Source organism: Panthera uncia, chromosome E3 (genome assembly GCF_023721935.1).
Source record: "Panthera uncia isolate 11264 chromosome E3, Puncia_PCG_1.0, whole genome shotgun sequence".
Taxonomy (NCBI): Eukaryota; Metazoa; Chordata; class Mammalia; order Carnivora; family Felidae; genus Panthera; species Panthera uncia.
The window spans coordinates 30,046,850-30,064,219 of record NC_064815.1 but is presented as its reverse complement, the minus strand read 5'-3'; the positions used below and the strand labels follow the sequence as shown (position 1 = coordinate 30,064,219).

At 48.2% G+C, this 17,370-nt stretch overlaps 1 protein-coding gene across 2 annotated transcripts in view; it reads right to left on the bottom strand.

Annotated features, from left to right (window-relative positions):
- The window catches only part of RNF216 (ring finger protein 216), a 147,035-nt gene that overhangs the window by 75,817 nt on the left and 53,848 nt on the right, over positions 1-17,370 (bottom strand). For both annotated transcript variants that reach the window (XM_049638961.1, XM_049638960.1), the window contains exons 12-13: positions 15,904-16,052; positions 15,309-15,387 (exon numbers count right to left, since the gene is read on the bottom strand). In XM_049638961.1, coding sequence (XP_049494918.1) covers positions 15,309-15,387; positions 15,904-16,052 — 228 coding nt within the window. The remainder of the gene's footprint in view (positions 1-15,308; positions 15,388-15,903; positions 16,053-17,370) is intronic.

The following is a 17,370-nucleotide window of genomic DNA, read 5'->3' as shown; positions in this document are numbered from 1 at the left end:
ATAAACAGCAGTTGGTACCACAGGGCCTTAAATTGTTTGCATTTCTGTCAGGAGGCCCACAGAAAAAAAGCAGGCCTCCCAGCAGCTGGGAAAACATGTTGCAAAAGGAGAATTAGGCAATCCTCTGTATGCACATCGGAGTTAGGGAAATTAAGCTTATCTGAGTGAGAGAAATTAAGCTTATCCAACATGCTTTCAGCTGGAAAACAAGCCATTTTAAATGGGTGGGGAACATTTGTGATGGTTACATGGTTTCTTCCATATTTAAAGCACCCAAGGACTAAAAAATCACGCTGGCCACAGAGTGGTAGCTAAGTAGCAGCCACTAAAAGAGGGGCCAAACGTCTGGTTTTCCTACAGCCAGCAATGCAGACCCTTCCACGCAGCAGGGGGTGTGCTCCAGAGACAGCCAGCCTCTGGACATGTGCGCCCAGGATGTGTCCACCTGGCCTGTGAACGGATGTGTTTATTTATGAAGAATGTCAAGATTTATTTCCTTGCACTGTCTCTGCCTCTATCGTCGCTCGTGACCACTGTTGCCTTCACCTTCTGGCCTGCCCGCCCTGGTCAGCCCTCGGAAGACTAGCGTTTCTTCAGGCTAATCCACTCCCGCCGAGGTCTTCTGGAGAAGGGTCAAAGATTGCTAGTGAACACCCACAACAGTGCGCTAACGGGCTTTGGGACTGGATGGTTTGTTAACCAAGGACAAAGGAGCACCGTGCATTCCCAGGTCGCGGGTCACTAGGTCACCAGAAGTGACCAGATATCCCAGCCCCCCTAACGCTGTGTATCTAGCCTCTCTCCCCATCGTGCCCTCTTTCATGGCTCTCCAAGGCCCGCGCTCCCACCAGAACTCTGATCACACTATCCCAGCGTTAGGCTCGCAACGGCTCCCTGGGGTGTCTGCAACCGGATTCAGGCCTCTGCTCTGCAAACCCCTTTCTATCTAAGGTCCACTCCTCCTCCCAGTGTGTACTCTTCCTGCTCTGTCACACCCGTCTAACGGCTGACCCTTGTTCAGCTCTGCTTGCATCCCTCCCTGGCCAGGAATACTGGTCTACCTGTACCCATCGGGTCCCGTTAGGACTCAGGCCAAGACCCAGCTCTTCCGTGAAGTGTTTCCAGACCGTGCCTAATTAAAGTCCCCCCCGCCCCGCCCCGCCCCCCATCCCCAGATCCCTCCAGCAGCCCGTCACCATCTCACTATTTAGCCGTCTGCATAAGGAGTCAGCTTCTCTGACCCCGATCTCAGAGTATGGTTGTGGCTGCCCCTTTTGTATTTCTTCAGGCATGGCAATACTCAGTCAAAATCTGCTGAATGAACGACCAAATTCCAATCAAAGCCAACCGGCCTGTCTTGGCACAAGCCTATGCCGACGGAGCAGTGAAGCAGTGTGTTCAAAGAGGGAAGAAACGTGAGACAGAAGGGGGAAGACCTTCATCAGCTTCTTCTACAGGAAGACAGCAAGGCAAAGGGTTTTAAGAAAGAGCGAATCCGAAGGAAGAACTCAGGGGAGAGAGAAGAGCTGTAGGGCAGAAAGGGCCACGGTGACAAAGGGCTCGGGGGCACGGGGCTTGCCTGGACAGAAGACCCACCCTGGGAGAGCTAAGTGGAGGTCAGAGTGGGCACTGGCCTCAGAAGGGAGGAGGAGGCCTTTACAGGAGGAAAGAGCCTGGGAGCTAAGAGGATTGTGACAACGGGAGACGTTTTAAACAGCAAAATCTCGAAGAGGGGACAGGAAGGGAAAAGGACGAGCAGGAGTCAAGGACAAGAGAAGAAAAAATTGTGACCTATCTCACCCTCTTTGGGCTAGAATCTGGATCAGCTTCTCAGGTACAGGGAGCTTTTGAAATTTAAAATACTTTTCATATGAATTTCTGATGGAAAATAAAACTGAAAAGTGCTTTTATGAGGCTACAGGGATTTGATCTGAGAAACTCTTAGCCTGTTTCTCTTTGAAAACCAAATGCCAACACCAGTTTCAAAACCCTCAGTATTCTAGAAACCAGGGACTTTGGACTGGAAGGACACTCGAAAGGTCATCTGGTCTCTTTTCTGGCCTTGAAGCTGCACCACTTGCTGGAAGGCATTCCAGAGAAGGGAGTCTGTCCAGAGCTGTCCAGCAGCCTCTGGCAGGGCCTCAGCATAGGGCTCCAGGCTCCTGGAACAGTCTCCCTGGTTACAATACGGTCTAGTGACCCATCGTGGGATTCCTTCTGGGTACCTCAGGTCTTTTTTCTCAGGGAAGCTGGAAAACACCAGGTCACTACCACTCCTACGGAAGAATCTTGTACAAATAGAGACCCTCTCCCCTGCTCTTCCCTCCTCCTTCCAGGAGGAGGGGCCCTTTCACACCTTCCCACAAAAAGCTTTTGACAGTTTCCTACACATTTTCCTAATCTCTTAAAAAAGTGACAATGCCACAGAACTGGACATCCGATTAAGGGTCTTTCCAGTTCCCAAGACTGAGAGGCCCTCAAAGGAACAAAGTAGGTAAGAGCACAGATACAGAAAAGTCAAGTGAAATCAGACTTTTAAAACGCAGTATTTAAAAAAATTTTTTTTTTCAACGTTTTTTAGTTTTTTATTTTTGGGACAGAGAGAGACAGAGCATGAACGGGGGAGGGGCAGAGAGAGAGGGAGACACAGAATCGGAAACAGGCTCCAGGCTCCGAGCCATCAGCCCAGAGCCTGATGCGGGGCTCGAACTCATGGACCGCGAGATCGTGACCTGGCTGAAGTCGGACGCTTAACCGACTGCGCCACCCAGGCACCCCTAAAACGCAGTATTTTTAAAATTAACTTTGTTATGAAAAAATTTAAATATACAAAAAAGTAGGCAATAAACATGAGTGATGGATCCCCACATGCCCATCACTCAGGTTTCATAATGATCAGCTCAGGGCCAATCAGCTTTCTGTACCCCATCTACTCTCCCGTCCTCTCTCACCCAGTGTAATTTTAAGGTAAACCCCAGACGACATATTCTTTCATTTGTAAGCATTTCAGTTTGTATCACCAAAAGATAAGGAAGGAGAGTTAAAACTGGCCAACCATACCCAAATCACACCTAAAACCACAGAACAGCCTTGGATTTGACTCCTGATGTTGTCACTTGCTAGCTGTGACTCTGGAGAGACGAGGAGCAGAAAATCCCTGAGAGGCTGTCGGCAGGAGCTCTGCTGGCAGGCTGCTCGGCATCTGCCTGTCGAACTAGGGAGCCGACCCCCATCTCAAAGGGCCCTGAGCACCTGCGCGAACTTTCTGGCAGAATGGCACAACAGCTTGTGGGTGTGCTTCTTCCCCAACCGCAGCCGACTGGACCGTTTCTCAGCGCTGATCCTAGTCAACAAGGTCATTCTGTGCCCGTTTTCTCAAGGCGCATCAGTACGTAATGCAGATACAGAGCACACAAGCTGCCCTTCAGTTTCGTGGGCTGGCAGGGCTGGCTCTTTAGCCTGTGACAGTGGAGACGAAGGGCAGTGGGTTCTGGGTCTGGGCGGTTCATCCCACGTAGAACGGTAAACTGGCCCACAGACAGGCACGGGTTTCTAAACATGGTCTGGGAGAAAGCCATGCGGCCTCTGGGGACTAGACAGGTGACAGAGGCCCTCCTCATTCTCTGTATGTTTGTCTCAAAGTCAGGGAGGACACCGAAGACTAAAACGCCATGCTCAATGCTTAGTTACTCCACAGCGACAGGAAAATGACCTTGAGTCCAGCGGCACACATGAGAAATCCCACCCTGCGACGGCTCCGCTCCGTGCTTTAAGCCTTCCTCTTTGCTCCCGCCTCCCGTGCCCCCACGCCTCCTCCCTGACACAGACACCCACGGGGAGATGGGGTGTTTTCACGCTTGTGTTGTCACCATAGCAACCATTTCTCTCCTACCTGCAAGGCTGGAAGCCCTCAGTGCTCTGTGCCGAGAACGCAGAGAGGGCACACGAAGGCTCTGTGCTCCACAACACACACACACAGCACACATGCACACACACGCAAACACGTGTGATGCGTGCACACACTCCTTCAAGGACACTGCAGCCAGCACCACTAAAACAAATTAAAATGCTGACACCGGGTCACACAATTAGCAATTAGACAAAAGGGCAGCAAATGACCATAAAATGACATTTTGTAGACATCAATTCTTGAGGGATTTAAAAAAAATTTTTTTTTAATGTTTATTTATTTTTGAGAGAGAGACACACATACAGAGCATGAGCAGGGGACGGGTCAGAGAGAGAGAGAGAGAGAGAGAGAGAGAGAGAGACACACACACACACACACACACACACACACACACAGAATCCGAAGCAAGCTCCAGGCTCCAAGCCGTCAGCACAGAGCCCGATGATGTGGGGCTTGAACCCACAAACCATGCCATGACCTGGGCTGAAGTTGGACACTTAACCGACTGAGCCACCCAGGTGCCCCATTCTTGAGGGATTTTTAACGTGAGATTTCTGAAGACTCTGAATCAAAACGCATCTCTCCTCTGATGAGGCACACGCAAAAAAGCCATTAAGTTATTTTAACAAAACATATGAAGGCACTAAACAAATAATGTGTAGTTTCCAGAAAGACAGGCACTGAAAACTTACAGTCCCCCTATGGTTTGTGAACAGGGTTAGAGACTGTGGAGAGCCTGATACGCAATGGCTCATGGTGGCCACAAAAACCGTGAGAAAGGGGTCAGAGTTTCAATTTTAGTAAGTGCCCATACAAATCTGTTAAAAATTCAGTCTCTCTCTTTATATACTACAGACAACGCATCTTAGTAGAAACCAAGACACCAAAGAGAGACAAGGAGGCATGTCCCTTCACTCCAAGGTCAGTGAAAGGTGAGCAGCCCCGACCTCTAGGCCTGCCTGCTGCACTGGCGGTACGTGGGGCAGTCAACACCCCAAGATCAGCACCTTCCCAGGAAGACAAAAAAACATACCCAATGAGTCACGGAGACAAACCATGGATTTTTATCTTTACTTTGTGACTAATTCTGACTTCTCCAGCAAAATGTACAATCGTTTTTCTAGGTCCATCCTACACTCATCTCTTTGAATATTATTCCCTGGGATGCCAGTTCTTTCAAATAGGGATAACACCACCACCACCACCACCACCACCACGAGAAACTCAAGAGGAGGGACAAACCAGTGCTGCGGACCAAGCAACTGAGACTGACAGAACAGACCCACAGGTAGCCTTCATTAGGACACAGCTCTCCCCAGGGTAGCACAGGTCCCTCTCTGAACTTGAACAACGCAGGCTCAAGCGACAGCAGTCATTTCTTCCAGAATGCATCAGGACAAAATTTAGCTTAAAAAAACCCATCCCCTTTCCACAGTGGCATGCTAGTAAGAAAAGAGTTTTCTGAGTACATGATTTGAAAAACTAGGTATGCAAGGAGTCATTTGTGGGTCCCCCACGGGACTTCACATCTACCCATTTCAGGGTAATCCCACCCTCTGGTGGTGGCGGACATTTTACAAACCTGGGAGAAGCTCCTCCTTTCTAGGAACTCCTCACCTGCACACACTCACTGCAGGCATCAGTCTCCCCCTTCCCCCCTTCCTTGTGCGGCAGCTGTTGTTTCCTGACCTAAGAAGTGCCAGACTCTGGAGCGAGCGCTTCACCTGCATCACGCCGTTTACTCCTGGGCCCCTGCTTTAGGACACACGGCCGTTCTCGTTTCACAGATTAAAGAACCATGGCTCGGGGAGGGGACCTATTTACCCTAAGTCACAAAGTCAAGAAGTGGGAGAGTTGGAATGAAAGCATGAGCCGATTTCACATCAAAATCCCTGGTCTTAACCACTGCGCCAGACTGTCTCCTGAGCCGCAGTGCAGGCGACAGCCACGGGCACCTCGGGGTCTACGGCCTCACCACACCCAGCACAGTGCTGGGTCCAGAGCAGCACATCAACGAATGCCTCTCGTATAACTGTTTCCAAAAGAATCTCAAAACAGAGAGCTTAGTAATAAAGCCCAGCAAAAGCGCCTGTTCCAAGCTATGCTGACAGAGGAGGAACACAAAGCCTGGGAACAAGAAGCTGTGTGACTGGCCTCCTGGAAAATGGCAACATTTTAACCATCTAGAGCAGTTTCAATGGGCGAGAAAAGAAGCACTGGAATGTTCTCTGGGAGCAAGACATAGTAATGCCCATGCCCACCTCCCGCAGGTCAAGAAGACAGGCAAATACCAAGTCCGCATGGACACTTCGGCCTGTCTGGACCGCTGGGCTCTGAAATGCACTCCACTACCTGGGGGAGGGGCTGCAGTCAAGCCTTGCGCTTCAGGGGAGGAGTGCGAGGCCCGCGCCAGCCCTCCCGAGGGGCAGCCATGGCAGCGCTGCCCGTGCCCACTTACCAGCCTCCTCTAAGGCCAAGGGGGAGAGGCTGCTGTTTTCACCATTCGGTGCCCATGATCAAGGGATAAAAAGGATGAACTGTAGGAGTAAAAACTACTCCTGTGGGGCTAAGGGGAAACAAAAACAAATGTTTTATTCATACTGGCCTTTTCGTTTAGCCCATGTGTACGTAAATATACGTGTACATATCATTACCTTTCCTCCTCTCAGATAGAAATCTACCTCCCTTTCAAGTAAGTGCTGCAAACAACAGCAGATACGGCATTTACAGGACTTTTACTGGGAAGGCAGGGGAGGAAAGAGGTAAGCAATATTTACCTTCTGTGTTTTTATTCTTCTCGGGAACACACAAACACGCACGCACACCCACTGAAAGAACCAAACTCTCTAATCGTTGTTAGATGTGTTAAGATGTCAAATAATGAAGTGTAATCATCAACCAAAATTTTTCAAGGATCAAGCAGCCTATGACGAACAGATTCACTATGCTGTTTGCTATGAGGAACTTTAAAAAGTGGAAAATGACAAAAATATTAAGTTCAACATAGAATTAAATCCTGAAACCTCACTGCCATGATTGCAGCTCTGCTCCGTGCTTGACGGGAGGGTGGCTGACACGGATGCCGCCTGGGATCCCCTCTGGGGCCGTGTCTGAGGTGGGGGGCCTCCCTCTGGGTTCTCGCCACTGGGTGATATCGTCACCCAACTCCACACCTCCGTGGCCACTTGGTAGGGCAGCTGTGGGGAATGCCGGGAGCCCTGTGAGGCACCTACCCAGCATGCCTGCGCACCACTGCAGCCCGAGGTCTTAAGCTATTCAGCGAGAACCCTCGGAAGGAAGTGACTCACCTTGCGAGCAGGGGCAGGCCACCTCCCCCGAGAGGGAATTCCCACCCCACCCCACTCCCTGTGTGGACTCGCATCATGCAACATGGACTTCCACGCCAGTGAATGAGCCCTCACTCTGGAACTTAAAAAATCCTTTTGTTACCCAAACATTCGGTTCTTGTCAACATAACTTCCTGAATAAAGATCCTCCCTAGTAGTGGGAACAAGAGGATCAAGCTTCATTCACATCTAGATAAATGTAAATGCCTGTGCTCAGCACAGGAGTCAGCTGACTGGCTGGGGCTCAAATTATAGTGCTGCTAATAAGTGCCAACCGTCCACTGTCACAGCTGGAGCCGCCCTGGCACTGACAGCTGGGCCAGGCTCATTGACATGCTCTTCACGCAGCCATTCAGCTACTGTAGGCGGCTGCAGATGCCTGTTTTTTAGCAACAAACTGGTTCACTGCAGATGTGAATTTTGGTTGGATTTCACTGCTACAGAGTCAATCAATAACACTGAAAGCTACAAGGGATAGGACAGGGCCTAGAAAGGGTAGAAAAAGATGTGTAGGGAAGAGAGATGAGAGACATAGGAAAAGAAAGCAAGAAAGAGACAGGGAAACAAAGACATGTGACACTGGGAACAGACGAGTGTTTGCACAGCCACACTCACCCTCTTAGCCTCACTAAGGGACACCAAACCAGGTGTCCTTCACAGTTCTGTGGACTAAAGTCTCATGGCCTGATAGGTCTCCCTTCTTGAGCACTTACTTCCTGAATATTCTCAAACCTCCACCTTGTGGCCCTGGCTACCATTCTGGAAAGTTCTACTTACAAACCTCTGAATTTATGGAACAGATCTATGGTTCTGGGAAGGTACAGAAGGACTCAACAGGGAATAAATATTCCAGGAGCATCGCTTTGAAATCTCCTTTTATCTAACACTCAGCAGTCCCACACCAAACATCCAATTCATTCCTAAAAGCAGCATGCTGAAAACAAACTGATGAATCCTTTATCTGAAAACACACAGGGCGCTAAGGGCCTGGACAAAAGCATTCCATCATATCAATGAGACAAAGACTCTCTCCATTTCATCAAAGATACAGGATCTCATTCTCTTCAGGGATTTTGGAGGAATGAGTCCAGGCATTCAAGCCCCCGTCTAGATAATGCATTAATATAAACGCCTCATCTCAGAATGACAAGTTCCTGGAAATCTAACCGGAGTTTAGATTACTGGCAAAGATGCCGCAATGAGGAAGCAGATGCCCTTAGTCTCATGTGGGCCAGAATCAGTTTGTGGCTCATTTCTTAAACATTAGCAACCTTCAAGGATGAACGGTTTGTTTAGCCACCTAGTTGAAAAGAAACATCATAAAGATAATTTGTGTAAGTCTAAAGGTCAAAGCGTATGTTCTAAAAACACGGACATCTTTGAGGTTACATTCTGAATGCACATACTGATTTGCTTTGGTACTAAGCCCAAAAGAATACTGTCAATTCTGTTTAGGAGACGGTGTCTTGCTGACTGACATACTTTTGAAATGCTCCAGAGAAAACCCTTCCTCGTGGAGTATCAGTGCCACCTAGTGGTGACTCTCCATAGCGCTTAATAAGAATGGACCGGGCTGGTCCTAATGGTAAGCTCTCCTGGGTGCAGGTTCCCAAGAGACAGTTTTCACTTTATTTTCCATGGTGGGCCAACCTCTGCAGACCTCACCCCAGTGGCAGAGAGCGCGTCTCTAAGGCGAAGGCGCATGCTATCACCTGCAGGGGTGGGTCAAGTTCTGCTGAAGGACACTGTAATTGATAACGCCTGCCTTCTGATGCACTTTCTTTACTGGAAAACATTACCAAGGGACGTGAAAAGATGTGCATAAATGGAAATACCTACTTTGAAGTTAGCAGGACTCACCACTTTAAAGATAATAATTTCCCCAAACTCACCTATGCATCTGAAGAGATCCTAAATCAAATGCTAGCAACATTTCCTAACTCGGTCACCTACTTCCTAAATGCCCCACCGCAGGCCTGCTGTATTCCCAGCTGCGTTCCCTGTCCCGGGGCTCCCTCCTTTCAATGCTTCTTACTCCTGACTCCCCGAATTTTCCTCTAGCTTAGCTCTCACCTCATGTTCCCGACTCTAGCACTTTGCAAGTAATTCCCGAGCACCTACCACGTGCCAGGCATTAGCAAAACATGCACATACTCAATCTCCCCATCCTCAAAACTCCGCCTTCCCAAAACAGAATTAACCTTCTCTCCTGGAATCTCTTTCTCTTCTATTTTCAACTGTGTGTGAATAGCATCATCACCCACTTAGTGGCCTAAACCAGAGAAGTGAGTCATCTGGACTTCTCCCTACCCCCACAGTCAGAATATCTTCTTCTAATCCTATCTCGCCATTATCTTTCAAATCTGCTCCTTTTCCCCATACTCATAGTCTCCATACTCATAGTCATGATCTGTATTGGTCCGGACGTGTTAAGTCATGCCGGTGGGAATAAATTCAAACTCCGGTAGCTCAAGAGAGAGACTTATTTCTACATGTCCATCTTGGCAGAAGGAAAAGAGACAACAAACCATTAGATCTCTCTCTGTTGTGTTTAAAAAAACCAAACAAGTGAAATCCTATTAACAAATCTTACAGTGTACAGTACAGTATCGCTAACTGCGTGTGCACTGTTGCATAGCAGGCCTCTAGAACGTGTGCATCTTGCGGGACTGAAATTTTATACCCACCGCACAGCAGCTTCCTATTCCCCCCCCCCCCCCCCCCCCCCCCCCCTCTGGAGCCACCATTCTACTTTCCACTTCTGCAAGGGACTACACCTCCAGTAGGTGGAATCCTACAGTATTTGTCCTTTTGTGATGGGCTTGTCTCACTAGTATAATATTTTCAAGGTTCGCTCATGTTGTAGCATGACAGGATTTCTTTGTTTTTTGGAGAGAGAGCTCCTGTGCGCTTGAGGAGCAGAGGGAGGGAGGGAGGGAATCTTGAGAAGGCTCCACACTCAGTGGGGAGCCTGATGCAGAGCCCCACGAGGCTTGATCTCACAACTCTGAGATCATGACCTCAGCCGAAATCAAGAGCTGGATGCTCAACTGACTGAGCCACCCAGGCACCCCAGGACTTCTTTTTTCTAAAAAACCTGAATAACATTCCATTGTATGGATAGATATCTCCTTTAGCCATTCATCCATGGATGGACATTTAGGTTGTTTCCATATCTTGGCTACCGTGAACAATAATGCAATAAACAGGAGTACAAATATCTCTTCAAGATCCTGTTTCCAATTTTTTAGGACAAACACTCAGCAGTAGGATTCCTAGATTATATGGTAGCTTTATTTTTAATTTTGTAAAGACTTTATTAAGTAATCTCCACACATGAGGCTCAAACTTACTACCCCATGATTAAGAGTCACATGCTTCATCAACTGAGCAAGCCAGGCGCCCCTATTTTTAATTTTCTGAGGACACCCCATGCTGTTTTCCACAGGGATGTACTGTTTTACACGCCCATTAACAACGGACAATGGTTTACATTTCTGCACATCTTTATCAACACTTGTCATTTTCTTTTTCCTTTTTGTGAGAAAAGGAAACACATCCCAGTAGATGTGAAGCGATCTCACTGGGGTTTTGATTTGCATTTCCCTGATGATTAGTTATGTTGAGCACCTTTTCATACACCTGTTGGCCATCTGTACGTCTTCTTTGAAAAACTGTCTATTCGAGTCCTTTGTTCATGTTTAAAAAATTTTTTAACGTTTATTTTTGAGAGAGAGATAGAGACAAAGCAGGAGTGGGGGAAGGAGAGAGAGAGAGAGAGAGAGAGAGACACAGAATCCAAAGCAGACTCCAGGCTCTGAGCTGTCAGCACAGAGCCTGAAGCAGGGCTCGAACTCACAAACCACGAGATCATGACCTGAGCTGAAGTTGGGCCCTTAGCCAACTGAGACACCGAGGCGCCCCCTGGCCATTATTTTTTCAAATAAGCTTTCTGTCTTTTTCTCCCTTCTCCTTCTGAAACTCTTATAAGATATACACTGTTTCACTTGATGGTGTCCCTCGCATTTGTCTCTTAAGCTTTCCTTGTTCATTTTTTTTTCTTTTTGCTCTTCTAAGTAATTTCAAATGACTTGTCTTTGAGCTCACTAATTCTTTCTTCTGTTTAGTCAAATTGGATACTGAATCCCTGTAGTGAAATTGTCCGTCAGTTACTATACTCTTCAGCTCCAAATTTTGTTGGGATTCTTCTCTATATTTTCTCTTTGTTGATACTCTCATTTTGTTCACATATCATTTTCCTGAGCTTGTTTAACAGCTTTATGATTATTTTGAATTCTTTGTCATGTAATTCTCATACCTCCCTTTCTACAGGGTCCTTTCTGGAGGATCTACTTTGTCCCTCTGGTTGGACCATGTTTTTCTTGTGCCTTGTTACTCTGTGGTAGGATCTACACGTTTTAAGCAACACTCACCTCTCCCAGTCTTTACACATTGGCTTTGTGCAGGGAAAGACCTTCACCAATCAGCCTAGCTAGAGATTCTGGGAGCTGTTACTGCGGATATGTCTTCTCTGGAATTAAGCGTGAATTCCCAATTTGAGAGGTTTCGCAGTTTCCTTATTCATGAGCCTGCAGTTTCTTTCTCCCTCTGGTGTCTGTCTATGGTACTGCAGGTTCTCTGGAGCTGGTGTAAACTGTCCAGCTCCTTCTCGTTCTCCACGGCTCCTGGGCATCTAGAGTACGGTGGGTCTCATCAATGCTGAGCTCGGCAAGAAAGAAACTAGTCCCTTAAAAAACCTCCTTCCCCAAGAAGCTAGAAACTGGGTACATGCTCCACTCTTCCTTTCCCTGAGGGAGAAGCTGCCAAGCTGTTATCAGCCTCTGCCTCCATCTGTGTGAACTGTGGGTCCTCTCGGGTGGTACCCAGCCTCTTGGCTCTCCTGTGTTCTCAGAGGCATCCAGGCATCTAGAGCATGCAGGATCCCGTCAGTGCTCTGAGTCCGGCGAGACAACAACCAGTCCTGTAGACAGTACTCCCCAAAGCCGGAAGACTGGACACACGTTCCAACTCTTTCCCTCTTCCCGGGGAGAAGCCAGAAGTTGGGAGTTTTTCTCTAGTTCTTTCCACACTAAGTTGAGGGGAAGGGCAAAGGTACAGGAGCATATGCTAGTTTAAAATACTGCCTCTGGGGGCGCCTGGGTGGTTTATCCGGTAGAGCATGCAATTCTTGATCCTCGGGTCGTGACTTCAAGTCCTATGTTGGGCACAGAGCTACTTAAATTAAAAAAAATAAAATTAGGGTGCTTGGGTGGCTCAGCTGATGAAGCATCCAACTTCGGCTCAGGTCACGATCTCATGGCTTGTGAGTTCGGACTCTGTGCTGACAGCCCGAAGCCTCCTTAGAATTCTGTGTCTCCCTCCCTCTCTGTCCCTCCCCTGTTCATGCCCTGTCTCTCTCTCTCTCTCAAAAACAAAACACTGGAAAACTTAAAAAATAAATAAACAAACAAATAAATAAATAAATAAATAAAATGTAGTAAGTAAATAAAACGTTGCCTCTGTTTGCAGCAGCCTCCAACCTGGTGCCCCTTCCTGTCAGTGCTTAGATTCAGGAAAGACAGAAGCCAGCCCCTTGGGTAGCTGCCCAAGAAGTCTGGATGCCAGATATATGCTCCAGTCTTTCCTTTCCCCCCTCCAGGGGGGGAAGCTAGGATTTAGGGGTTTCCTGGATGTGCAGGTGGGAGTGGCTCTGGCAACAGAGTTCCACGAGTGTTCCCATAGGCTTTAATACAGTTGGCTTTGCACTGTTTGGAATGGGAGAACCTCTTAACTGGTTTCTAAATTTCTCCCAAAGGGAACTGGTCTGTGTACTGCTGATCAGCGTTTCGGGGGGGGGGGGGGGCTGGGGCTGCTGACTGTGCCATCTTCTTGACATTACCCCAAATCACGTTTTGACCACTTTTCCTGCAAGTGACTGACTTCATCCAGACTGACATTTCATTGACCAAAAGAAGTTACATGACCACCTCCAAGTTCAACAGGGCACGTATATCCCTTCCACAGAAAGGAAGCGGAATATTTGATGTTTCTGCATCAGATCCTTTAAGAGTAGGCTTCATGCCTAGTGTGGAGTCCAACATGGGGCTTGAACTCATGACCCTGAGATTGAGACTTGAGCTGAGATCGGGAGCCGGAAGCTTAACTGACTGAGCCACCCAGACCCCCCTCCGCTTCAGATCTTAAAAGCCACTGGGAGACTTTCACTCACATCTCAGGTTGGATGTTCTCAAGACACTCACAGGACACTGTCAGACGCGTGAGTGTAACTGTCTTTGGAGAATAATGGCTGTACCTTCAGTCTTCCAAATTGTGTACGAACAGTTTTACTGGCAGGGTCTAATTTGGAATTCTATCAGGAAGTGCAGTCCCAGCTCCACCTTAGGCAATTCATGGAGACTCCGCAGTTGGTGGCCGTGATGTGCATCTTTCACCTGGACTACCCAACAGCCAGAGAGACCTCCCTGTTGCCTGTCCCTTTGTCCCCCCTCTCTTACTGGCGCTCCAGGCCTGCATGGCCTGACCCCACCTAGTCTGTAAGCCTTCGGTGTGCTACTGTTCCTCAGACCTAGAATATTCCAACATCTTCACTTCCCCCCACACCCCTACCTTTCCTTCCCTTGGCTACTGGGGCCTCCCCAGGCATTCTGGCGCTGGGTGCATGGGAAGCACACAGGGCAGACAGGTACTACGCTTAGTTCCACAAGCCGGAGACTATCGGGACAACTGTTATAGCAACAGCCTGCAGTGGGGATAAATTATTACACGGACACATCAGTTCTAAGAACGCATTCAGATTTTACACAGAAACGTGAATGCTGAAAACAAAGGGAATAAAGTTTCGTCCGTTAGTTTAGTTTCTTCCTCCTTTTCCAATGACTCCTTTCATTTCTCCCCTCTCCCATAAGGCAGAGATATTATAATGTTCAACTCTTGTCATGCCATTTTCTTTTTGAAAGTAGGCTCCATGCCCAGTGCAGAGCCCAATGCAGAGCCCAGTGCAGGGCCTGAACTCACAACCCTGAGAAAAAGACCTGGGTGGACGCTTATCTGAGCCACCCAGGTGCCCCTCTGGTCGTGCTATTTTAGAAAAATGGTTTAAAAATACTTGTCTAGGTTGCTGCCCATATTTATCAAAAGCTCTAAGTGGTTTGTAAACAGTTAACACATTTAAATTTTTATTTTATTTTTAAAAATCTTAATGTTTATTTATTATCGAGAGACAGAACATGAGCGTGGGAGGGGCACAGAAGAGGAGGAGACACAAAATCTGAAGCAGGCTCCAGGGTCTGAACTGTTAGCACGGAGCCCAACGTGGGGCTCGAACCCACAAACTGCGAGATCATGACCTGAGCCAAAGCCGGATGTTTAACTGACTGAGCCACCACCCAGGCGCCCCAATAGTTGACACATTTTAAAACACTCTTAGTTAACAGAGGAGCCTAGTTAAAAAGAAGAAACATTTTCTGCCACGAGGTGCTTAGATGGCTTTGGTCTCACCCGACACAATCAGTTCTCCTGAGAACAGTGAATAATCAGATGTGACAGAGAGGATGCCACGATGCCCAGTCCTTTAATCAAAGAAGTGTCACTTGGACTTCGAAAACCACAGGGAGGGAGGGGGAGAGAGAGGGAGAAGGAGAGAGAGAATGTGTGTGTGTACACGCATGTGTGTGCACGCAGGGGAAGTATTTGAGCACAGCAGGGTAGTGAAAAGAGCAATCAAGAAAAATGCTGGCCCAGTAGAAGAAACTAGAAACCCTTCACGTTTGGCGTGAAGCTATCTGCCCTCCTAGGAAAAGGTATAAAACAGGGGTCCAGAGCTTTGTGACAGGAGTTCCACACGTGGCCCGTTTCTCTGTAACCAAGTCAAGCATGATTCACAAGTGGTGATCTTCATTTGCTTTCATGAAAAGCAGAGCACACAAGTCCTGCTCACGGGTCAGCATGCAACCAGCCACTATCTGGGCCATTAGTGTAGTCCACAATACCATAATTCAAATATGAATACGGAAAAACATGTGCCTCCCTACCTTTCGGCAGCGAGGATTGGGACAGCTGAACCTCTTCACGTCGCTGTCCAACAGGGCTGGAAAGCTACAGGAGGGGCACCTACGATCAACACGGCAGAAGGAATATTGCTCAGAATATGGAAGCCTGACTTGGCTCCCTGTGACCGTTCCCACGAAGATGGGGTTTTCAGCTGGACAGCTGTATCCCCTGACTTTTAATTAAAACACGGACTGAGCCTCTCCATCATGCTGGCTCTTATCAGGAAATGCAGGTGCCACTCTGAGTCCTGCCTCAGTGTAAACCACTCCGTAAACACAGACCTTCTACCTTTGTGAGAACGCCTCACACCTACGTCATCTCTCCCCCAGCCCCCCAACCCAATGTGTAATGACGGTCCTATAAAGCGAGTGATGAGAGGTGCCAAGGAATGTGGTTACAAACATGAAAGGCAGATTTTCCCTTCGTAAAATTATTGTTACTGCTCAGGAGAAAACGCCAGAAGACCTGGAAGATCCAGCTTTGTTACAGAAGTTTCATCGTCTATGACAGTGGTTAGGCAGTCTTCCTAACGGGGACTGAGATCACAGATGACAAGCCCCAACTCAGAGGACTCACCTGACAAGCTCATCGGCGTAAGCAGCGGCCACTTCTTCTTCCGCTTTCCGCTCGTAGTACTTATACAGGACGGTCTGGGGAAGCACCTTCTCCAGTTCGCTGGCTGGGAATGAACACGTGCAACTGCCCTCCATGCAGCTGAGCTCTGACTAGAATTGTGAGGTCAGGAGACAAAGAAAGAAAAGAAAACTCAACCAAGTTTTCAGAAACACAAAATCCCCAGTGGTTCAATGTATTCCTCAACGGGAAGCAAATAAATAGTGGATAAGAAAGAGATCACGCTCAAAATAAGGAAAGCATGAATAAACCCTACAAAGTCCATCTCTGGTGGCACCAGAGGGCCCGTCACAGTCCAAACCACAGGGCCATGGAGAGTGACGAGGAAGGACACGGCACGGTGTCTGAAAAGGAGGGATTTGTGAGAAGCGAACGGATTCCCTCCACAGGCCCTGAAAAGGTTGGAGGTTGAGACCACATGGGAGGCGGAGGTGAGTGGTACAAGGGACTGACGAGAGTACAGAGTAGAGCTCTTCCAGGAGAAAGGACAATGGCCTCCGGGACAGCTGCACCCGAGGGCCCTGGACGTTGTCTTCAAAGCTACCAGCAGCTCACCGAGTCCTTCCCACATCACGCCACGTCCTCTCCTGCTCTCGCATCCATTTTTAAGGACTCCTGTGATTACACTGGGCCCGCCTGGATAACGCAGGATAGTCTCCCATTTCAAGGCCACCAGACTAGCAACCTTAGTTCCCCTGTGCCACGGAGGTAACATTCCACAGGCTCTGGGATGAGGACATGGACGTCTCTGGGGAGGCCATCATTCTGCCTGCCACACCGCTCTGCCCCCGTTACTCAGTTCTTGACTCAAGTACAAGCAACTTTAGAATAACTGAGGCTGAGTGGTTTGATTATTGGTTAGGCATTCACAAAAAGCGATTTTGGGTTTTAGGTATTTATTAAGACAAAACTCCTTCCCACACCGTGTTATGCTAACGTCAAGAGACACCAACTCTGGACAGAGAAATATGATCTTGTACAGTTATTCGTTTTTTTTTTTCCAAGCCTCCTTACCTATTTTTAAGTAACCTCTACACCCGATGTGGGGCTCAAACTCATGAGCCCAAGATCTAGAGTCACATATTCATCAGACTGAACCAGCCAGGCGCCCAACAGTTATTCATTTTAATGCAACTATCAAATTCTTCAAAAATTTTATTAAAAAAACCCCCAACAACACGCTCTCATATATTCACATAGCTGCAAAGACCTCTGAGTTCAGGCTTTTTATTATGAAAATGAAGATGAGTGAAGGAAGTGCTCCTGGAGCAGGCACAGGGGGACGCCGGGCACGGAGAGTGACGCCACTCGCTTACGACACCATCGCTGCAAGCAGGGACCGCCTAGGCATCCCACACACGCCAGCTCGTCTCACCCCCCAAAGGGCCATTCCACGAGGCATGTGTGCTG